Source organism: Vanessa cardui, chromosome 16 (assembly GCF_905220365.1).
Source record: "Vanessa cardui chromosome 16, ilVanCard2.1, whole genome shotgun sequence".
NCBI lineage: Eukaryota > Metazoa > Arthropoda > Insecta > Lepidoptera > Nymphalidae > Vanessa > Vanessa cardui.
In genome coordinates, this window is record NC_061138.1 from 13,448,206 (window position 1) to 13,474,072 (window position 25,867).

Genomic DNA, 25,867 nt, shown 5'->3' on the forward strand with positions numbered 1-25,867 from the left:
TGAAGGTACCCCAACCTGGTGAAACTTTTCGTTTAAAAATGTTATGTACGTTGAATTGTCTGCATTTGAACTTGAAACTTTCCATTCAGATTCTTTTGTATCAACTACTGGATTAGTTTTGCTAAATACCTATAGATTGCAACGAAGGCATACGGATAAACAAACTACTTTGATCTTGTAATGAAAAATTTTAAAGGGGGGCCAATTGTAATATATAATTGGCTAAAAATAAATTTAAATTTAAAAAAATAAATATTAATTTTCTTCGAGGCAAACTAAAAATGCGGTAGAGCTGGACAAGGTTTTTAAATTAAACAAATCCTCGACAGAAAGTGCTCCGGAAGTCAGTTAAATAACCCTTCAACATTACAAGTAGATTTACAAAAAGGCAAATCTATGTTATAAATTAATTTATTCACAAGAATAGAATATAAAAAAAATAATTTTAACAATTGTAAAATCTTAAATTTAAAAAGTAACAAAATCGGGCGCCTGGATGTTTACATCCATTTAAAATACATTAAATTTAATTAAATATTATAAATTGTAAATTTTTCAAAGTTAACAAAAAAATAATTTAAAGATAGACTAAGTTATGTTATTAAAAGTTTCTCCAAAAAAAAACTATTCAAATATAAATTATTAGAATTAGGTGTAAATAAAGTTACAACAATGTATAAAAATTATTTTTAAAAAAAAAGTTTGAATGCCAAATTTTCATAAGATTATAAAATGTATACTAAATCCCACGAAGTTCCAAAATTGCGGTAAAATAAATATGTAAAAATTACATACCGAAATCCAGAAGTTAAATAAATGTTATAAAGTTTTCACTTCCTTTACGGTTTCTAAAATTTTATCTTCAAAATATGCAATGAAATTAAGTTCAAATGTTCTTCGAAAAGCGTTGACAATAATCCACTCGAAGATACAGCCAAAGAAGATAATTCAAGGAATAATCCACGATAACACAGTTGTAGAAAATAACTGTAGAAAATAATGGTAGAAAAATACCAATTGAAAATAAACTATTGAAAATAAACTGTTGAAAATAACCATTGAAAATAACTGCAAAAGAGAAACAATTCTAATTAGAACCTAACACGAATTTCGAAAATCTATAGTTTCACTTTAATAATTCAACCAACTTACCCGGTCAATCCCGGTTATTTTCCAAAAATAACAAAATGCATCATGGGAAATATTCTAAAGATTCCCTGTAAAGAACCACAATCGTTGTTACGAAACCGAACAATTGAAATAAATTCAAATTTCGAAGAAAGTTTTTCGACTTACCACCTTATTTTAAATGTCAAATTTAGCGGTATTTTTAAATTACGCATAAACATAGCCTTAGAAATGGTTGTCAAAGTCAAATGACAGATGACATCAGATAACCTATATTAGAAATTTAGTATTTTATGTTGAAATTATTTAAAAATGGATGAAACATGTAACGTGCGCCACAATTACGTTACATTACCCCCCAACCAAAAAATAAAAGAGGAGCTCTACCTGAGAGACTCTTTTATTCGACTCTACAAAAGAGGTAGAGACCGACTCTATCTATCAAAATATTAGAGTGACATAACAAATAGTAACTCTACAAAAGTTAGAAAAATATGGAAAACAACAAACCATAACATTTCTAAAAAATTCGAAACAAAAGTAATAGTTAAACACTACCCTAGAGATGAGAACTCTAATATAGTCTCACTCGAAAGCAAAAAGTTGTCTAATTTAACTTTATTCAGAAAATGTGATAAGTATAAGTAATTATCAAACAACTTAACCTTGGAGATGAGGACTCAATATAGCCTCACTCGAAAGCAATGAGCTGTCTAATAAAACTTGTTTCATTTAGAGTAGGAAATTATAAAGTATTACCTTACTCGAAAGATGGAAAATATTTTTTTTTTAATAAAATGTTGGGTCTACGGAACATACACTAATTGGCATACCAAGAACACCAACCTCAAAATGGTTTCAAATAAAATCAAAGGATATGACTAACGTGGCCGACGCAACTCAATACGACTTTCCGAACACGAGAGCATACAAAAAATAGTTCTAACTGTGACCGACTCTACACCATCAGCTTTTCGAACACAGTTAAACAAAACTTCTAAAAAATGGGTGTCTGTGACCGGCTCAACTCCACCAGCTTTCCGAGCACAGAACAAAATAACCAACAATTGTTTCAAAAATGTGTTATTGGAAAATTCACAAAATTGGAATATCCAAAACAAAGTCAAAACCAAGCTGGACTAAAGTAATAGTCAATAATCGAATCCAAAGGATTACTTCTACAAAACTTCAACCAAAAATAACTTATTACTAAAATATGCAATAAGGTTCTACACAACTAGCAAAAATGTTATGTACAAAACACACAAACAAAATAATACATAAATAAAATTTTAACAAAAAGAAAAACCGACTTCAAACAAAACACTATTTTAAAACAAATGAATATGCACGATAAAGTAATAAAAATAATTGCGTATTCAACATATTTTTTAGAGTCTTCCTAAGTTAAATGAAATGAAAAATATTAGACTACTTAAAAGTCGATTAACGATTATATCATGTAGTTATAGTTATTGGTATATTTGGAGCCGGTGTCAGCCACGGTGCCCTTGCCCCAACAATCAAAAGAAAGAAGCGATGCGAGCCCCTTGATTGATCCTGTATATTATTGTGTAAAAGGTAATTTGTAAAAAACATATTTGTTAAAGTATTCTCGTATTGTTTTTTGATAGATATACTGTATGGTTTTATTGGCTGACACCGACTCCAAATATAACAATAATTATAACTACATGATATAATCGTTAATCGACTTTTAAGTAGTCTAATATTTTTCATTTCATTTAACTTAGGAAGACTCTAAAAAATATGTTGAATACGCAATTATTTTTATTACTTTATCGTGCATATTCATTTGTTTTAAAATAGTGTTTTGTTTGAAGTCGGTTTTTCTTTTTGTTAAAATTTTATTTATTTTTTGATTTTAAGTGAAGCTGATGTTGACTAACTATTTTTTTTTAATACGGATAGATTAAGCGTTCCATTTATATGAGTCAGAAACTACTTCGAGGACAATTTCAAAGGAAACTTGCGAATAAAGCAAAAATAGACTTTCGAAAATGCGGATTTAATACGTCACGCGGCGTAAACTACAAGGATCCCTCGAAAGAGCTGTAATCGAACTCAGCAAAAAAACTTTGAAAAAGACCAACTATATTTCGTACATCATATGACATCACATCACATACACAAAATTTGATTAAAGATAGTAAGAAATTCTGCCCCATATCGCACCCTAAATGCGAGCCGTATAGGAGTTCCATCACTACATAGTATAAAACAAAGTCGCTTTCTCTGTCCCTATATCTTTAAATCTACGCAACGGATTTTGATGCGGTTTATTTTAAAAGATAGTGTGATTCAAGGGGAAGGTTTGTGTATATAATACATGAACAATATAGTAAAGAAACACTGATAATTTTAGAAGTTTGCGATGTGATGTCGTATATAAACAAATTCTGTAGTATATTTAGTATCAGTATTGCACCCGTGCGAAGCCGGGGTGGGTAGCTAGTTGATTATAATATTCGACTATGATAATTACATAAACATAACCACATTACGGAAGGTGACTCAAATATCCAAATAACCTATAAATAAAAGATTCGACCGAGTATCGCTAACGTGCTCCTCAGAATTGTTCCGTTCCCTTCCGTTCTGTTACTTTGTCATGGATCCTGTGCTCAGAACCTTACCAAACTTTCACCAAATTACCCTTGAAGTATATATTTTATAATAAAAAAAGAATTATCAAAATTGGTTAACGTGATTTTCAGTTATTCACCGATTTGTCGCGCATATACGTAATGCAAATTTAAGACTTATGTCGTTTTCATATTGATACAATCATCGGAAAAAAAATTAAAAAAAATGGGACCCCACGGGAAGCACTACCTTTCAAACAAAAAAAAAATTATCAAAATCGGTCCACCCAGTGAAAAGTTATGAGGTAACAAACATAAAAAAAAAAAAAAAAAAAAAAAATACAGACGAATTGATAACCTCCTCCTTTTGGAAGTCGGTTGAAAAGTATAAACACAAAAATATTGTAAAAACAATATTCAAAAAATATTACAAAAAAATGTATAAGATCTTATGAGTCAAAAGAAATATTCGGAATTACTTTTATATGGAATCCAAAATGTCCTAAGTTAAATTTAGCAAAAATACACTTGTAGAAAAAAATATTCAAATTGGAATCCTATCACTCAACCTACTCACAAGTCATGGCTAACTCTATCATACTTCTCGCTCATTCCTCTCTAACAAAGCCATGGTTATTCCAAATCCAAATATAAATCTACAAAATATTTTAGAATTAATCCAAAACTATATTTTAATAACATCTTTAATATGATAACGACCAACAGTACCTTTCTCTAAATCTTTTAATATATAAACATTATTAGAAATCTTCTCTATTATTTGAGATTTGATAAACTTAGGAGCAAGTTTAGCCGAAAAATATTGAGAGGCATTAGACAAGATGAAATTTCTTCTCCAAACTATATCACCTGACTCATAGGAAATGACTTTCCTTCCTTTATTATAATATAAAGCATTCTTTTTATAAGCTTTAAATAAAGATTTGGTTACTAAATCAAAAATTGAACTTAAGGAATCTAAACTTTGTGCATAAGTTCGACGGTTACTAAATTCGAGTTCATTCAAATTTGTAAATGAATTACTGAAACGATGTAATGAAGCATCAATTATAACTTCACGACCAAACATAAGAAAATTGGGAGTAAATTCAGTAGCTAAATTAATACTGCTATTCAAAGCTAATTGAACATGACATAAAAATTTTGACCAAGTTCTATGATCATCATGAACAAAACATGCTATGCAAGTTTCTAACGTTTTATGATAACGTTCAACTGGATTATTTTGAGGTGTATATAAAGTATTATAAAATATTTTATTAATATTAAAGCTTTTCAAAAATTGTACAAAATGCTTAGAAGTAAATTGAGTACCATTGTCACAAATTATGATTTTTGGACAACCAAATTTGAGAAAAATATCCTTTTCTAAAAATCTACATATGGATTTTGTGGTAGCATTATTTAATGGATTTAACCAACAATACTTTGAAAATACATCTAATACTGTGCAAATATATCTGTGTCTAGAATATGATTTTGGCAATGGACCAACTATATCAATGGATAGCATAACCATAGGTTGAGAAACAATCTTTTGATTTGTCATAATACCAAAAGGTGGAGCATTTGAGTGCTTATAAGCTTTACAAGTTTCACAATTTGAAATATAATCTTTTACATCTTTAAACATATTAGGCCAATAATAATGGATTTTTAACTTATTTAAAGTTTTATGAATACCTAAGTGACTTGAATCTAATGAATCATGATTATTACGAATAGTATCTAATACATTTTCCTTTGGAATAACAATTTTCCATGCTAAATTACTTTGCAATTGAAATTTGGGCTTACAAAATCTATAAAGAACTTTGTTTTCAACTCTATAATTTTTATATCTTAAGGGAAATTTTTGACAACCTATAAATATATTTTTGTACCAAGGATCTTCAATTTCTTCATCAGGATGGGTTATCTCTGATGGAATATCAATAGCATTAATTTGAATACGAGATAAAGTATCAGGCACAACATGTAAATTACCTTTTTTATGAATTATATTAAAAGTAAATTGAGATATACGAGCAGCCCAACGCGCTAAGCGTCCGCTTGGATTATTTAAGCGTAATAACCACTTTAAACTAGCATGATCTGTTATCACAGTAAATTCCATACCTTCAATATACGGTCTAAAATGTTCTATAGAATCTAATATAGCAAGAAGTTCTTTTTCAGTAGTACTATAATTAATTTCACATTTATTAAATGTTCTAGAATAAAATGCAACAGGATGTTGATTATCTTCATCATCTTTTTGACATAAAACACTACCAATAGCATAAGAGCTAGCATCACAATGCAGGAAAAATGATTTGTTAAAATCTGGACAAATTAATACAGGAGCAGTTAATAATGCTTGTTTAAGTTTTACAAAAGAGTTTTCGCAATCTGAATTCCATTCTACGGCACGCTTACTATTTCGACTACCGCGAGTTAGATTAGTTAACGGAGTAGCAATATCAGCAAATTTTTCTATGAATCTACGATAATAAGAACACATACCAAGAAAACTACGTACTTGTTTTACAGTTGTAGGACGAGGAAAATTTTCTATTACAGACAACTTAGAAGGATCTGTATGTAAACCATCGACAACGTAGCCTAAATAACATAGACGTTCTTTACAAAATTCACATTTTTTCAAATTAATAGTTAAACCAGCATCTTTTAATTTTTGATAAATTTTACTTAAAAGAGTTAAATGAGTTTGAAAATCACTAGAGATTGCTATTAAATCATCTAAATATACAAATACATTAGAATCGAATTCTACACCAAAAAGTTTGTCTACTAATCTTTGTAGTTCAGCGGGAGCATTAGTTAAACCGAAGGGCATACGAACGAATTCGAATAATCCCTTTCCAGGAATTACGAAAGCAGTCTTCTCTCTGGAAGTTTCTTCCAAAGGAATTTGCAAAAAAGCTTTAGACAAATCGATTGCTGTGATATACTTAGCACCACGCAAATTATCCAAAATCCGCGACGTGTAAGGTAAAGGATATGCATCTTTAATAGTGACAGAATTTAATTTTCTAGAATCTAAACATAGTCTTATACCACCATCTTTTTTTGTGACAGCTAATACTGGGGAGCACCAAGGAGATTTAGAAGGTTGAATAATACCATCACTAAGCAAAACTTGAACTTCATCATAAAGTTCTTTTTGTTTAGCAGGACTAATAGGCCAATAACGTTGTTTAATAGGTTCACCAACAGTTATAATTTTATGCTTAGTTAAATGTGTTAAACCTAAACCTTTCTTTTCATAAGAAATTTCTTCAAAAAGTTTTATAATTTTATTTAATTGTTCTTTTTCAGAAGAAGAAAGTTGAACTACAGAAGTTACAGAATTTACAATAATTGAATTCTTATTTTCAAATGTTATGTTTTTAAATAATTCATGAGCTAAATTAAATGCGAGCCAAAAATCGAATCCTAGAATTATATCTGGATTTAGTGAGGGAACTACCATGAATTCTACAATGCGAGTTACATTGTCACAAGTAATTGGAATATCTATAGTACCTAAAACGTCTTGTGAACTACCGTCAGCAGTACAAGCTTTATAACTACTAGTCTTAAGTTTGAATCCTAAATTGAGGAATTGCAAGTGACTATTACAACCTAGTACGCTTTTATTAGCACCACTATCCAATAAACCTGTAAATGATTTACCACAAACATGAAATTTTAAAAATGGACGTGTGTCACTATTTTTAGTAAACAAAATGGGAGCAAATTTATTCATTGAGAAAAATAGTTTTAAATAATTACACCAATTAGAAAAGTCTTCACGAATTTCAGAAGCATTGGGTCTAGAAATTTTAGTATTTGTCAGATCAACTGATTCTTTATTAAGAACCTGAGCCTGACAAAATCTTACTCGTTTTTTAAAAGAGTACAATTATTGCAAAATTTAGTGATAACATTTAATTTACCACATTTAAAACATATAGTGCCTGGAATCTTTTTACAGTTTTTATAAGTATGTCCAATTTCTTTACATTTTAAACAAGTTAATGTTTGAACTGAATTAATATGCTTAGTCTTGAAATCTGAGTTACTATAATTAGATTTATTATTCAATATGCGAAATTCATCAATCTGATTTGAAAGTTTAACTAAATCATCAATAGAATTTAATGAACGACCTACTAAATGAATAGAGTAGCTTGGCAGCATATTATGTTTCATTATTTCTAACAAAGTATGTTCAGATAAGGGATAAGTTAGTCTGTTTGACATATCTACAATTTCAATAATAAAATCTGATAAAGTTTCAGTTTGTTTCTGTTTTCTAATTCTTAATTTGTACTCAAGTTGATAATCAAAATCTAGTTTGTCAAAACGCTTTAGTAATTCTATTTTAAGATGTTTCCAAGAATTAAGTGAACTGCGAATAGATCTAAACCACTTGAGAGCAATGTCCGTAACTACTTCAGTAAAGCATGGGAATATTTGGTCATCACCAATATCTCGACTCACACAGTATTCTTCAAACGTTAACAAAAATTCACGTACGCATGTTTTACCATTAAATTTATATTTAAACTTAGACAAATCTACTCGTTTATAGTATTGAGGTTGTTTATTATTCATAGATAAAGTGTTACTAAAAAATTGTGGCAAGTCTGCCGACAAGTCTGCCGACAAGTCTACTAAATCATTAGAAGCAGAAGGCTTCGCTTGAGAAATATTCGTCTCTAACATCTGAGAATGTTCCGCATTAATTATATTAGGTGTTAAATTTTTGTCACCACTATCATCAATAGATGGTTTAAGAGTTAATTCATCTCTGTCAGTCATGGTTATGTCCTAGATTAGAATTGACAATGGAACGAAAAGCTTTACTTCAAAACATAAAAAAGTTATAAACTTGGCATTCAAATTACATAAATACTTAACATTAGTATTTAGTACAAAATGATTTTAACAAAAATTATACATATGAAAATACATAGTACTTATTCAATACTAGACAAGAGCAGTAATTGTAATTCAGGTCCCTGGCTGAGGGCGCCAATTGTAATGAAAAATTTTAAAGGGGGGCCAATTGTAATATATAATTGGCTAAAAATAAATTTAAATTTAAAAAAATAAATATTAATTTTCTTCGAGGCAAACTAAAAATGCGGTAGAGCTGGACAAGGTTTTTAAATTAAACAAATCCTCGACAGAAAGTGCTCCGGAAGTCAGTTAAATAACCCTTCAACATTACAAGTAGATTTACAAAAAGGCAAATCTATGTTATAAATTAATTTATTCACAAGAATAGAATATAAAAAAAATAATTTTAACAATTGTAAAATCTTAAATTTAAAAAGTAACAAAATCGGGCGCCTGGATGTTTACATCCATTTAAAATACATTAAATTTAATTAAATATTATAAATTGTAAATTTTTCAAAGTTAACAAAAAAAATAATTTAAAGATAGACTAAGTTATGTTATTAAAAGTTTCTCCAAAAAAAAAAATATTCAAATATAAATTATTAGAATTAGGTGTAAATAAAGTTACAACAATGTATAAAAATTATTTTTAAAAAAAAAGTTTGAATGCCAAATTTTCATAAGATTATAAAATGTATACTAAATCCCACGAAGTTCCAAAATTGCGGTAAAATAAATATGTAAAAATTACATACCGAAATCCAGAAGTTAAATAAATGTTATAAAGTTTTCACTTCCTTTACGGTTTCTAAAATTTTATCTTCAAAATATCCAATGAAATTAAGTTCAAATGTTCTTCGAAAAGCGTTGACAATAATCCACTCGAAGATACAGCCAAAGAAGATAATTCAAGGAATAATCCACGATAACACAGTTGTAGAAAATAACTGTAGAAAATAATGGTAGAAAAATACCAATTGAAAATAAACTATTGAAAATAAACTGTTGAAAATAACCATTGAAAATAACTGCAAAAGAGAAACAATTCTAATTAGAACCTAACACGAATTTCGAAAATCTATAGTTTCACTTTAATAATTCAACCAACTTACCCGGTCAATCCCGGTTATTTTCCAAAAATAACAAAATGCATCATGGGAAATATTCTAAAGATTCCCTGTAAAGAACCACAATCGTTGTTACGAAACCGAACAATTGAAATAAATTCAAATTTCGAAGAAAGTTTTTCGACTTACCACGAGGCGACAAATATCCAAATTAATTTTTGTAATCCGACATGGATTTAATTCCAATTCTTTAAATTAAGACATATCGTGCCTTAAAACTTCAATTTTCAACAATATTCAATAATTTAAACCAAATAAAAGTTACAAAAACTTTGAAAATAATTTAGCGTCACATTTCGACTTAAAAGGCGGAAGGAAAGTGAGGTCTTAGACAAATGTCAAAGATCATCTCAAAGATAATATAAAGATAATAAATCACAATTAGGTCAGGAACGCATAATGCATAAAAAGTGCATTTTTATTTTAAATGTCAAATTTAGCGGTATTTTTAAATTACGCATAAACATAGCCTTAGAAATGGTTGTCAAAGTCAAATGACAGATGACATCCGATAACCTATATTAGAAATTTAGTATTTTATGTTGAAATTATTTAAAAATGGATGAAACATGTAACGTGCGCCACAATTACGTTACAATCTTGAAATGACGTGACAATTGGTCAAGATCTCAAATAGTTTATTATGGATTTGTGATATAATGTCGATTGTCAAAGGAATCGGAAAATAAAAATTTAAGTACTTGTAAGTTGCTAAGCAACATAGTATTGTTATATACATACATATAGGTATATAGATCAAGAGCAGTTTGTAGTTTACTGTGGCTGAGCTAAAGCAATTTGCTTGGTTTATCTAAATGAAAGGTTGTTTATCTTCGTTCTTCCTGCCAATGGAATGTAGTACAGCTATTACACTTATGATTTATTATCCGACGGTGTTATTCCATGTTTGCTAATGAGTCTCGTTATCTGTTGCCGACTTTCGTTTTACCATGACCTTGAGTCAAGGTCACTTTCTGATGTGTTTTTCGTCGTAATGTGACGGTTTATATATAAATTTTGTTCACCATAGTAAAAAGATTCCTTTGCTGTGATGTGTATGTATTAATATTGAATTATGGCCTATGAAATCTAAAATATGTCTTGTTATGTATTTAATAATTTAAATTTCATTCTTCCTTAGTCAAGGTGTATGCGACGATTTTATCTTGTCTAATGTTTTAGTGAAACTTGTTTGATGGTAAAGAGGTTTTTTTGTAACTTCTAATGTCTTTGACGGATTTAGGATAAAGTAATTTTTATTTTTTTGGGTCATCTGATTGTATGTGACCACTATCGGTCACAGGCTTTGACATTGGGAAATATTAACTATCTGGCCCGGCTTCGCACGGGTGCAGTAGGTACTAAGTGTTACAGAATTTATTTATTTACGACATCACAGTAGAAACTTCAAAAATTATCATTGTTTATTTTCTATATTGTCTATGGATTATATACAAAAACCTTCCTCTCGAATCATATCTCGTATAATCTCTTATCTATTAAAAAACCCGCATCCAAATCTGTTGCAAATTTTAAAGATCTGAACATAGGGACAGGCATCGATAAGCGATTTTGTATTATACTATGTAATGATTACTTAATCGCAAATGCGCTAAAGACCTCGGTACCTAAAAAAATGTATCATGTGCTTGTTACCAATAGTTACAGGAGCTCACTCACGCTTTAAAACGGATGTGACATACCTATTTAATTTCAAATTTGATGTTGAATCAGCCCATGTTTAATGTTTTTTAAGATTGCGATCGTCCCTCGTACGATATCCCGATGACACAATTGAGTAATGATTATCAATGTTCTTAACGTTTATCCAATGAAGCAATCGTTGCATCACAAGTGATATGACATCTCGTTAGATGTTACAATACTCGTGTGTTAGATAATTATGATATCACTAGAAATGTTTTTGTAATAATTCATACGAATGATTTTATTTATATTGATAGGTTAATGGCCCATATGATTGTAAGTGTCGCTTTCGCGTATAAACAATCTTGCTGTAAGAAATGTTAACCCTACTTTACATCACAAATTCTCCACAAAACTTGGGAGCTAAGATGTTATGTCCCCTCCGCATTTAGTAGCTAGCTTCCCAAGCCTTACAACCGAAACACGACGATACTAAATATTGGATTTTTGGCGGTAGGATACATAATGATTTTTTGGTATCTCAGACGAGGATGCCCAAAGACCTATCAAGAAATTTGTATACTCAGTAATTTTGACAAAATCAATATCGATGTAGTCCAAAAGATATGTTTTTTGTATCCCACAAATGAATTCGCTCGTAAAACTCGAATGGAAGGCGATATTACAAAGTTATTTTTTTTGCAGGGAGCAAAGAAACCCTTCAAGAAAGTAATCAAAGCGAACATTGGCGATGCACACGCGATGGGGCAGAAACCGATTACATTCATCAGACAAGTGAGTCAACAATGTTAACGTAAAAATACAGGAAACTAGGCAAAACTTCAGAATGTCTTAACAGGGGTGGGGTCTTGTGATTACACCTGTGTAGCTAGCTAGAAGTGGTTTGTTGTACTTGTAAACACTTCTCGTGCTTCTGTCTGAAGGTGTTGGCATGCGTGTCGCTGCCGGAACTAATCGACAAAGCTGACTTCCCGCAAGACGTGAAGCAGCGAGCTCGGGACATCCTCGGCGCGTGCGGGTATGTCGACTTAGTACATTATATTAATTAATCACAAAAATACACATGTATGATGTAAGATTAAAGATTACGTATAATATATTTTATCTACGACAATTTTAATAATTTTTGTAATAGTAAAAATAAAAAACTGCTTTATCTTACGATAATATTTTAGCTTTATCATCGTGTTTGACGCGTTTTATTCAAAACAATTCAATCAATAAAATTGTTTGAGCGATTGTTCGATAAGAAAATGAACGCTCTCTCCTCTTAAAGTGGTGGACCGTGGATTATTATACACCACGATTCGCTGTCACAGAATGACAATTTTAAAAAGGTATTAGGTAGAATTTTAATTTAAATATGCAGGTTTCCTTGGATATTTAGATAAATGCAAACGTAGCACCAAAAACTCCAGAAGAGTTTGACTGGTTTCGACAACATATGTTGGAAGTTTTAGTTGCTGCGGTGGATTTTCATTAGACATAGTCAGTCTACAAGCACAAGGGATATAACTTCTTAGTTTTTGTAGTATAGTTAGTATAGTGTGATACGTGTCTCATACTCGGCGTCGCACGGCATCGAGCTGATCCGGCGCCACGTGGCGGAGTACATGTGATAGTATATGACGCGTGTGGCGTGTGGCGTGTGTGCAGCGGGCAGTCGGTGGGCTCGTACTCGGCGTCGCACGGCATCGAGCTGATCCGGCGCCACGTGGCGGAGTACATGTGATAGTATATGACGCGTGTGGCGTGTGGCGTGTGGCGTGTGTGCAGCGGGCAGTCGGTGGGCTCGTACTCGGCGTCGCACGGCATCGAGCTGATCCGGCGCCACGTGGCGGAGTACATGTGATAGTATATGACGCGTGTGGCGTGTGGCGTGTGTGCAGCGGGCAGTCGGTGGGCTCGTACTCGGCGTCGCACGGCATCGAGCTGATCCGGCGCCACGTGGCGGAGTACATGTGATAGTATATGACGCGTGTGGCGTGTGGCGTGTGTGCAGCGGGCAGTCGGTGGGCTCGTACTCGGCGTCGCACGGCATCGAGCTGATCCGGCGCCACGTGGCGGAGTACATGTGATAGTATATGACGCGTGTGGCGTGTGGCGTGTGTGCAGCGGGCAGTCGGTGGGCTCGTACTCGGCGTCGCACGGCATCGAGCTGATCCGGCGCCACGTGGCGGAGTACATGTGATAGTATATGACGCGTGTGGCGTGTGGCGTGTGTGCAGCGGGCAGTCGGTGGGCTCGTACTCGGCGTCGCACGGCATCGAGCTGATCCGGCGCCACGTGGCGGAGTACATGTGATAGTATATGACGCGTGTGGCGTGTGTGCAGCGGGCAGTCGGTGGGCTCGTACTCGGCGTCGCACGGCATCGAGCTGATCCGGCGCCACGTGGCGGAGTACATGTGATAGTATATGACGCGTGTGGCGTGTGGCGTGTGTGCAGCGGGCAGTCGGTGGGCTCGTACTCGGCGTCGCACGGCATCGAGCTGATCCGGCGCCACGTGGCGGAGTACATGTGATAGTATATGACGCGTGTGGCGTGTGGCGTGTGTGCAGCGGGCAGTCGGTGGGCTCGTACTCGGCGTCGCACGGCATCGAGCTGATCCGGCGCCACGTGGCGGAGTACATGTGATAGTATATGACGCGTGTGGCGTGTGTGCAGCGGGCAGTCGGTGGGCTCGTACTCGGCGTCGCACGGCATCGAGCTGATCCGGCGCCACGTGGCGGAGTACATCGCGGCGCGCGACGGGCACCCGGCGCGCTGGCAGGACGTGTGCCTGTCGTCGGGCGCGTCCACGGCCATCAAGAACTGCCTGCAGCTGCTGTGCAACGACATCGGCGGGAAGAAGTCGGGTGAGTCCCCACACTATAGAAACTCACACCATTCCACACAATCATAATCAAAATATACTGTATTCAAGTAAGCTTTTAAAAGCAATTTTAAATTGTCATTTAACAACTATATCAAGTGAGGCTACGGCCGGTTCGGAAAGTAGATTCAAATTAATGAAACGGCAAAGTTAAAAATGTCTAGAATTATATTATTGAAACGAATAACTTGCCCCAAGAAAGATTTATTGACTTTTCCAAGTCGGAAACTTGGCGTTATAAGTTTATTCTTACTTCTGGTGCTCATACAATTATTATCACAGATTTTCTAATAGTCATTAATGTTCCTATGAATATATATAATGTTGTTGTAAATATATTTTGACGCAACAGTGACAAAAACACCGTAGTATCGGCTACTTCAAGATGGCCACCGTTTAAAGATATATTATAATTTTGGCTTCTAACATTGGGTAGGATAAAAACTAAACATTTTTATTTATGAGCATTCACAACTAATATATTTACTGAAACCCAATCGCGTATCTGTGATAACGCACCGTTCACATCGTCATAGTCAGTTTATTTTTGTCCATCTTTTAAATCGGTGAAGTATTCACAGCAATACCTTTAACATAGAAAGGAGGATCATTTATATATCCTAGAAATAGAGAGGGACCCAAAATTGAACCTTGCAAAATGCCCGTTTTTAACGTAGATCCAGAAGAATTTATTCCATTAATGAAAACTTGCTCGGTCGCTCGGAAAAACGATTTTATTTATGCCTGATGTTTTCGAGATTTCGAGAAACAACACTTAATAAAATAATCTACTCAGCAATACTCAGTATTTTGTGTGTTGCAGTGGCAGGCTAACTAAACAACTGTAATTTTGAATTTAAATTTAAAATGTTTTGGTGAAATCGCGATGGAAGGAATGCCACGCCAATGTTGGTCGGTGGTGACCCCTCGCATTTGGTGACCTATTTAACAGTCCGATTATTGAAATTACAAAAAAATTACGACGGTTTGCTAAACCATTTGGTGATCGTAGAGAGAATAGAGTTTGCTGTCTTTGTACACACATTCGATTATGTAATGACCTTTAACAAAGGGGACAGTATGCATATGTAATATATGTTTCATCGCTCATGTAGTATGTCGACATATGCTACAAGGCATCATAAACGCCAATGACGTACGAAACTAGATCTCACGACTCGAACTAGATCACGATTTGAAACTTTATCTACATGAAACTGTTTTAACGAGTCAAAGTGTTTGTAATAATAATAATGTTACAAGCTTGTGGGTAATGAAATGACGTCGTTAAAATAACTGATTAATTACCTATTTTTATGGTTTAAAATAGGTTAGCGTATTGATAAATAGGCTACTCGCAATTAAGTGGTCACCACTGCCCATAGTTACAGGTACTGTAGGAAATATTTGCCATTACATCACCAATGCGCCAAATACCTACCACCAATTTCCTTGTATTTGGCTTTATTTTTGGATCATCGCTGAACTCGCTATTTGTGACATAGCTTTAATTTCAAATTATTAACATCAAAGTCACATGTTAGAGACAAATTTATATAGAAATTAACAAGTACGAACTTCCGCGGGATCAAAATGTATACCTAAGCCACTTTGTTTATACAAGTCAATAGAAAAAGTTAAATTCGACTCAAATTCGATGAGGATAAGGTCTATTTTAGTTTGCGAGACTTAAAGTCATTGAATTTTTCAGAACTACAAGTTGGGCTAGATTGTAAATTTCTTGGTGGATCGATAAAGACCAGTTTAGTGTATTAATCATAAAACAAATAAACATAACTAGTATTAATAAAATGACTGTGTTTTGTGATAACGGCTCGTCAAGGTGAAAAGGTCACATTTATCTATTAATAGAACCTAATTCCATTGTATTGGACATTGCATAACATATAACAAAGCCCAATAAATAGTATATATTTTCATGTTTCACGTATGTATGAGCTGTTTGGAAGGATCAATGAGTAATTGGGGTATAGGTAATTAAATTATCTCGAGGGTCACTGCCATACATTAATTAATTAATACCATAAGTAAGGGCAGTTGCTTTCTTTTCAGTGTAAATAAATGTTTTGTATTGGATTTTTTCTCAAATTTCCAACTTTACTTTCTCTTATAAACAAGAAAGGTTTAATATAGTTCCATTCCATTTGTTTACGATCTTAACGTTTGTAATTAAACGTTCTGTAATCAGCTTTTATCTTTTACTTGATACAATCTGTGAGCTGTTTACGAGATCAGAACTAACTAAATCTGGTTTGATCCTGATATAAGCGTGTATTTACGTTGTTTATTTTTTTATATTTCTTTTTATGTTTGAACTTTATTGTTGGATAATTATATGCAATATACTTAATGTAATCATCCATAATATATGTTTATCTTTGCAATAGAGTATTTTTGTTAGTGAAAAAAAAAATTATTAAATTTGTTTAAAGTTAAAATGTATGTATAAATATGCTTAAATATTTTTATACATGACAAGATTTAAAGTCGAAATTTTATATCACGTGATGTAAACGACGAGTCGACGCTGGTTTGGCGTCAGACAGGTATAAACTAACATTTCAATATCATCTAATACTGATAAACATTTCAGGAGTTTTGTAGCTAGTATTTGTACAAAGATAGCGATTGTAATACATTATTTCCCAAAATACAACAATTTTTCATAGCTGTTAACGTTGAATGAATGCCAGTTGTACATACACAACTATTGTTTTTACGAAAGTGACGTCACCAATTTGATTGACAACGTTTTTGAGGAAAAAAACGGTTTAAAATTTATTATAATTTCATTGCCAAATAACATGTTCATCTTGTCGAAAGGTTTTTTTTGTGGTTTTGAGATAAACATTTTTTGAAAGTAGAATACCCAATTATACGAGAAATACTAAAAATGCATAACTAAGGTGATTCATTTAGAACTTTTGCTGATTTTGGCTACGGCGTCCGTTCTCATTAGAGACTATATTATGCGGCTATACTATGTGAAATATGCGAAATTTGTAACAAGGGCCTCGGGGCTTGTATCTCTTTAAGCTACTGACTGAACTGACGAAGCATACTGAATCATCCATATTCAGAATCCCAGAATTCATAGAAGATTCGGTTCCGATTTTTTAACCACTGGATCAACATTAATATTTTAATATACTTTAATGTTCTATGTGTTAAACTGTACGTTTCTAAAATTGAGCATTTTAAGCAATTTTCAGTTTTATGTAATTAAACATTGGTACGATATTACTTTGCACTAATAGCAATACATAAGCAGCTGCCAGCGTCCTGTATTCATTACAAGCTATTGTGTTACAAATGTTTACACGATACAGATAACAATTTACTGTAAGGCGTATCAGTCTACGTTTATTAAAACGTACTTTAAACTAAGTCATGAATTCGTATTTTATGACTGAAGACATGAACTTTTTTGGTTAATACTTTTACGTTGAACTCAAACTCAAATAACTTTATTCAATATAGAAGCATTACACTTTCTTATTGATGGTCAATTGAAACACTACCACCGGTTCGGAAAAAGAAAATACCCTGACCTGAGAAGAACCGGCGAAAGAAACTCAATGGGTTTTTTTTTGTTTATCTCATATATTATATAAACAATTTAATATGAGATGAAATAGCCAGGAGGCGATCGTTTCATTCCCAAGGTGTGCTATCGATCATAAACATGTTTTTAAATGGATATATTGAAAGATTAATTTGGTTAAGGTAGTTTCGTATATTATTTCCAAAGAACCGTCATAAAATTCTGTACTATAAAATTGGTACTGGTATCAGAAAATTAATACTCACAGCTTAATATTCTGCATGAAAATAACGAATTGGTACTCATTATTATTTTATTATCTACATAATCTTGTATAGAATAATACAACAACAACAGCCTGTAAATTCCCACTGCTGGGCTAAAGGCCTCCTCTCCCTTTAAGGAAAAGGTTTGGAACATATTCCACCACGCTGTTCCAATGCGGTTTGTTGGAATACACATGTGGCAGAATTTCTATGAAATTTGTCACATGCAGGTTTCCTCACGATGTTTTCCTTCACCGCTGAGCACGAGATGAATTATAAAGACACATTAAGCACATGAATCAGCGGTGCTTGCAGCGGTTTGAACCTGCAATCATCGGTTAAGATGCACGCGTTCTAACCACTGGGCCCTATTAACCTATTCTGAAAAAAATTCCAGGTGTAATGATCCCGATCCCCCAGTACCCGCTGTACTCAGCATCGCTGGCGGAGTACGGACTGCAGCAGGTCGGCTACTACTTGGACGAGAGTACCAACTGGGGCCTCAGCATCGAGGAGCTGGAGCGCTCGCTGAAGGAGGCGCAGAAGACCTGCAACGTGAGGGCGCTGGTCGTCATCAACCCCGGCAACCCTACTGGACAGGTGACTTATATTTAATCATTATTCACTCGACATTGCATCGTTGGTCTAATCACTAACGGTAGCAGATCCGAGGTTCATTTTACTTGGTGGTAGGGTTTTGTGCAAGCCCGTCTGGGTAGGTACCACCCACTCACCAGTTATTCTACCGCCAAATAACAGTACTCAGTATTGTTGTGTTCCGGTTTGTAAGGGTGAGTGAGCCAGTGTAACTACAGACACAAGGGACATAACATCTTAGTTCCCAAGGTTGGTGGCACATTGACGATGTAAGGAATAGTTAATATTTCTTACAGCGTCATTTTCTATGGGTGATGGTGACCACTTACCATCAGGTGGACCATATGCTCGTCCGCCAATCTATTCCATAATAACAAAAAAAAAACAATCATTGGTTTTTCTATTAAAAAGTGTCGGTAACAGCCAGAATAACTGTTTCCTCTTACACCGGATGTGACGTCACATTGGGTAATGGGAGTGGGGGATCAGAGCCTTGCACCCACGTGCCCTGAGTGCAGATGTAAAGTGTGTCCCGTGCAGGTGCTGACGCGCGCCAACATCGAGGATATCATCAAGTTTGCGCAGCGGCACAGCCTGTTCCTGCTGGCCGACGAGGTGTACCAGGACAACGTGTACGCCGAGGGTAGCCAGTTCTTCTCCTTCAAGAAGGTACGCGCCCCAACCCTCTCAGTCTTTATCAGGAGTTGTCCATTTCCTTATACTTTCACTTACATTATGCCACCTTGGTAGGGCTTCATGCAAGCCCATCTGGATCGGATACCATACACTCATCAGATATTCTACCGCCTTAGTATTGTTGTGTTCCGGTTTGAAGGATGAGTGAGCCAGTGTAACTACAGGCATAAGGGACATAACATCTTAGTTCGTAAAGTTGGCGCATTGGCGATGTAAGGAGTGGTTAACACTTCTGACAGCGCCATTGTCTATGGGCTGTGGTGATTGCTTACCATCAAGTGGCCCATATGCTCGTCCACCAGTCTATAGTATAAAATAAAATAGTCGGCTAGCTCATGGGCTTTTAGGCACCTAAGCCCAACAATTTTTTATTTAGAATAGAATAAGGTTTATTCGGGAACACACACATTTACAAATTAAAGAAATTAAAAAGATAAAAAAAAAAAAAATAGCAACAAATTTTAACAGGAAAAACAAATGTAACATGCAATTATTAGATAAAAATATACCTACAACAATAAAGAGAAAAGGTAAAAAAACATGACTATAAAAAAAAAATAACGAGAATGAATGCTTTATCTATCTTTAATAGTGCAATGTCCCCGAAAAGGAATGTCCCTGAGTTATTGTTGGAGTTTCGCTTCAAATCTAAGGAAAAAAAACATGACCATAAACTAATAATAAAAAAAAATAATGAGAATTAATGCTTTATCTATCTTTAATGGTTCAATGTCCTCAAAAGGAATGTCCCTGAGTTATTTTTGGAGTTTCGCTCCATAACTGGTTATCAGTGACATTTATGATCCAATTTGTTGTTGTTGTTGTTTGGCAAATGCTGAGCGTGTGTGTGTGTGTGCGTGCAGGTGTTGCGCGAGCTGGGCGGCGCGGCGGGCGCGCTGGAGCTGGCGTCGTTCATGTCGGTGAGCAAGGGCTACATGGGCGAGTGCGGCCTGCGCGGCGGCTGGGTCGAGCTCGTCAACCTGCAGCCCGACGTGCAGCAGAACCTCTTCAAGTGCATCTCCGCCATGCTGTGCCCCACCGTGCTGGGGCAGGCCGTCGTCGACTGCGTCGTGAGTACCGCCACTTACCACCTACCCAAAACATTTACCAGTAATGGAAGCTGTGTATGTCGTTTTTGCTCCTTAATTATACCACTTACCATAAACATTTACCATAAATGTTGACCACTAATGGAAGACCACTAATCCAGTTTCCGTTTGCATACGGTAAATAGAACGTATATGGGCAATGGTATACGCATATATAATAAGATACCGGAAAATATAATCAATTTACCATTATCAAAATTTAAAAATATTATTAAGACTTAATTAATAAATAAATCATAGTATTCATTAAAAGAGTACTTTTTAGAGAGAAACGCCTGCAGTTAGGCTCGGGTTCCATCATAGGACGCTAATTACTGTCAATAACAGCATTGTAAATGTGTTTATTTGAAAAGAGCAACTATGCGAGTTTCTTGCCGTTTCTTCTCGCTAGAAGCTGCTTTCCGAAACGGTGGTAGTATTTGATTATTGACGATTCAAAAACGCTTCATTGTGAAGTTTACTTGAATAAAATTGATTTGATTTGATTTGACTATGTATGTCGTTTTTGCTCCTTAATTATTATTATAAGAATCCATTGCTTTTACTGTTTCAATTTTTTTCCAAGTTAAGATTAAATGGTTTTACTGATTACATTTGTAATGTAGGCTCATTTTTGTTGTAAGCGAGTAATCACGTACAGAGTTTTTCTGTAAAAATATCATTCAAAGACAGGATACTTAAATATTTAATTATTTGTTTCAATACTTAATTAAATAATACAATTACCAGGCAAAGCCACCGGCTAAGGGCGAGCCCTCGTATGACCTGTGGATCAAAGAGAAGACGGCAGTGCTGGGCTCGCTCAACCAGCGCGCCAAAATGATTGCGGAGGCCTTCAACAACATGCAGGGCTTCAAGTGTAACGTCGTGCAGGTACTCGCAGGCTGTATACTGGTTATATTAACAGCTATAGCTTTAACGAATTAATATGATATTATTTATGGGGATATTAGGTTGTCTGTAATTTATGATTATCAGAAATTTGAGATTAGAATAAGAATGCAAATGAATTACCTATGTAAGTGTTTTTTTAATAAATAGCATGTGATAGTGTACTAAACAAAAACTACGAGTCGACTCAGGGTACACGTGGCGCCATCTGTGCACGTAACTAGAACTATTATATATAGACTTGGGAAATGTCTGGTATTGATTTAGAAAAAAGAGTCGACAGGAGACAGCTCCGTCATTAAACAAGATTCACAGAATCGGATTTAAGGGTTTGGAGGCCCCAGGGCCACAAAGCAGTGAGGGCTCTAGACAAACAGAAGCGTGAACACCCTAATAATTATATTATTATGAATTAATTAGTTTTTTTTATGTTCAATCAGTAAGCTATGAATTGTTTCGTATTTGTATCGGTAACTTTTAAAATATTAAATAGTAACATTATTATAATTTGACTATATCTCAGTATTTGTTGACTTGCTGAAGACTGTGGCCCCCTCTCATGTGGAGGCCCCAGGGCAGTTTCCCCGGTTGCCCTCCCCTAAATACGGCCCTGAAGATTCAAATAGGTAGAGCTACACTGTCAGGTGTATAACTAAGTCATTGTCCCTCTCCCCTCAGGGCGCGATGTACGCGTTCCCGTCGTTCTCGCTGTCGGCGCGCGCGGTGGAGGCGGCGCGCGCGGCCGGACAGGCGCCCGACGCCTACTACGCCGCGCGCCTGCTGGAGGACACCGGTACGCCCCACCCGCCAACAAGCTCCAGAAGCCAGCGCACTCTCGCGGGTGTACAGATAAAAAATACGAGAGGACGTTTTAACATATAACTCCTGGTGTTGATAGGTTACATAAACGCCCTCCTAATAAAAAAAACGGTGTGGACCAATTATGTGATAACGATGTGGCAATACCGAAGACCGGTATTTCGCCAAACTTCAAATTAGATGACCCACTGTTTCTGTCAACTATATTAATAATTAACACATATGATATAAATTTATGGGAAGTGATACTCCCTTAAGCGGCATCAAAAAGTATACGATAGACATTGGAAGATGAAAAATTTAGTAACTTAATATTCAGTGAATCTTATAAATTTCAGTGATTTTAATTAAATTTTATATTTAAATTTAATTAATCCCAAATAGAAAACCACACATTAGAAATACATAGCTTTTCAATACTGAACCTCACCACCTACAAGTTTTTCTATGTAAAAATAATTATTTATTTTATAAGAAACACTTGGTGGTAGGGCCTTGTGCAAGCCCGTCTGGGTAGGTACCATCCACTCATCAATTATTCTACCGCCAAATAACAGTACTTAGTATTGTTGTGTTCCGATTTGAAGGGTGAGTGAGCCAGTGTAACTACAGGCACAAGGGACATAACATCTTAGTTCCCAAGGTTGGCTTTGGCGATGTAAGGAATAGTTAATATTTCTTACAACGTCATTGTCTATGGGTAATAGTGATCACTTACCATCAAGTGGCCTATATGCTCGTCCATAAATAAACAAAATAAAAATAAAAACACTCTATGACCTCAACACCGCCCCCCCCCCTCCCCGCAGGTATCTGCGTAGTGCCCGGCAGCGGGTTCGGCCAGGCCCCCGGCACGTACCACTTCCGCACCACCATCCTGCCGCAGCCCGCCCTGCTCCAGGAGATGCTGGCCATCTTCAAGGACTTCCACGAGAAGTTCACGCGCGAACACGCCTAGACCCGCAGCCATGCGGACACATCTCATCTCACATCTCGGACTCAGCGAATATAGAGACTCCACACCTGGTCTCACTTGGCAATACATCGGATTTGTAATCCTGTTACTACAGAGCACTTGAATGGTTACATACACTAAATAAATGAGCAACAGATACCATAAAATTTAAATGGTACCGTTATGAAATTAGTAATCGATAGAATATCCTGGATTATATTTAGGATAATAGTCAATTTGAAAATGTCTAAATATCCTGGATTATATTTAGGATAATAGTCAATTTGAAAATGTCTAAATATCCTGGATTATATTTAGGATAATAGTCAATTTGAAAATGTCTAAATATCCTGGATTATATTTAGGATAATAGTCAATTTGAAAATGTCTCAGCATTTTCCCATTTGTCAAAATATTCATGAGATGATCTATGCGGTCGAAGTAGAATTATAATAAATACTATCTTAGTAGGGCTACCGCCCAGCACGAGCTTTGCGTTTATCGGTAAAGCTTTATTATTGGAAGCCATCGGAGCATGGCAACCCTGAAAAGACATTATGATAATCTGTGCTAACGAAACGAACTACAAACGAGAGGTCTTTAGTAAATTAATATATTACTTAAATTTATTCTTGAATGGATAAATCTCGTTGCTATATTTTTTTATTTTACAGTTTATATTTATTAATTTAAGTTTTGCTTCATAGACATTTATTGTTTAATTAAAACGTTTGCTCACGATAGCATCGTCGCATTATAAGATGTTGAAATATTCCGAATGTAGATTCTACTGTAATCATTTAAATTATGTATATTATTTACTAAACAACTCATCTATGTAATAAAACGTTTTTTAATATATAATATGCTACTAATGTTGTATAAAGTATTATGTAAATATTGATATCGAGTCCTATAGCACTTGTACATCAGTTTGGAAGGTAATGCTCCTTTTGAGATTTAAAATTCATATATTTTTATTAATTATTGTTATAATTTTAAGCACTTTTTTATTATATTATTTTGTGTAATGGCTGTTATTCAAATCTCCTAGTTGATTCGTTTTTATTGTTAAACTAAAGCTACTTATGCTATAATCTAGTTGCCATTGTTGAAATTAATTTTTTTTAAGATAATGATGAATAAAATGACGGGTTTTTAATTGTTTGTTTAAGATTTTGAATACTTGCAACGTTTTTATTTACAAACATTGTTACATTAAGGTTTTGGTTTTTCTAGTCTGCGACCAGGTCATTGGGTATTACGATTTTTAAGATTGGATTTAAACAGAATTCCAAAAATCAAGTGTTTTTTCAATCCACCATGTTTTTTAACTTACTTTTGATAAGTAACTTATTTACTTAGATCATACAGAGTCAAACAATGTGACTTAAAATTTTCTGCAGTTGTCAGTATGTCGGTCATACTTTGCAAGATAATTTTAAAGTTTCACACCGATTCAGTTGAAGTTTTGCGCTCTCAGTGCCAGTGATAATGTAATCTAGTGTACTAAATACTGTAATTTGTTTAAAAAATGCCTCATGATGATGTTTTAGATATTTTATTTTTATTAACTTTTCGCAGATTCAAAACGTTACGATTGATTTCAATTAGCACAATTCAGTTTCTGTATAAATTCTGCCACGATGCATTTACAATAAATGCAATTATATTTGTTATTATTATTGTACTCTGTATTTGTATTTTATATAGTATTGTATACTCGTGTTGTGAGGGTGACATTCCGGCGTCGAGATCGGATTGAATTTATATCAGCTAAGCCGTCGTTTTGTTGAAATAAACATTGAGAAAATAGCATTGTTTTATTTTTCACCATATTTGTTTATTTGAAAGCTAAGATGGCCCAATGGTTGGAACCCGTGCATCTTAACTGATGATTTCGGGTTCAAACCCAGGCAAGAATCACTATATATATGTGCTTAATTGTGTTTATAATTCATCTCGTGCTCGGCGGTGAAGGAAAACATCGTGAGGAAACCTTTATGTGTCTAATTTCATCGAAATTCTGCCACATGTACATTCCACCAACCCGGATTGGAACAGCATGGTGGAATATGTTCCAAACTCTCTCCTCAATTGGAGAGGAGGCCTTAGCCCAGCTGTGGGAAATTTACGGGCTGTTACTTTGTTTATTTGAAGATTACTATTTCCCTTGGGCTGGCTCTACTGAAGTTTCTTGTGCTTAATTTGGACTTGTAACTCATATCACATTTGTGGTAAAGAAAATGATTTGAAGGAATCCTGTATCATATATGTCGCTGATTCCTTGAGATATGGTGGAGCTACCTAAGAATACCCAATAAACAGCGGTATCGAATGAAAACATTTAACACGTTCACTGCCACCTAAATTTTTCCTATGCTTATAGCGATGCCGGCATACATAATGCCGCGAACACGCTAAGCGTGTCCCCGGCATCGCAAGATAAATTGTATGGACAAGCGTAGCGTGTCCACTGGCACAGGAACAAAAAAATGATTATTTTTTTGTTAAAACGGTCTTTTTTAGTTAATATTTCTTGAGTTATGCAATAATTAAGGTGTTTAGAATGATGTTGTCAGTGTTTTATCCCGGAATTATGACAAAAAACCGCTTTTATGGTAACTAAACATCATAATGAATCAGTGGTTG

The 25,867-nt window shown here is 34.6% G+C and overlaps 1 protein-coding gene across 4 annotated transcripts in view; it reads left to right on the top strand.

Annotated features, from left to right (window-relative positions):
• The window catches only part of LOC124536286 (alanine aminotransferase 2), a 28,238-nt gene extending 3,780 nt beyond the window's left edge, over window positions 1–24,458 (top strand). For 3 of the 4 annotated variants that reach the window (XM_047112801.1, XM_047112802.1, XM_047112800.1), the window contains exons 3-11: window positions 12,128–12,217; window positions 12,367–12,461; window positions 14,110–14,300; window positions 18,546–18,748; window positions 19,286–19,414; window positions 20,305–20,511; window positions 21,280–21,423; window positions 22,120–22,234; window positions 23,070–24,458. In XM_047112801.1, the coding sequence (XP_046968757.1) occupies window positions 12,128–12,217; window positions 12,367–12,461; window positions 14,110–14,300; window positions 18,546–18,748; window positions 19,286–19,414; window positions 20,305–20,511; window positions 21,280–21,423; window positions 22,120–22,234; window positions 23,070–23,218 (1,323 nt within the window). In that variant the 3' untranslated portion in view covers window positions 23,219–24,458. Of the gene's footprint in view, window positions 1–12,127; window positions 12,218–12,366; window positions 12,462–13,883; window positions 14,074–14,109; window positions 14,301–18,545; window positions 18,749–19,285; window positions 19,415–20,304; window positions 20,512–21,279; window positions 21,424–22,119; window positions 22,235–23,069 lie in introns of those variants that run through there. The other variant, XM_047112803.1, reaches the window with a different exon arrangement.
• The last annotated feature ends 1,409 nt before the right edge of the window (window positions 24,459–25,867 follow it).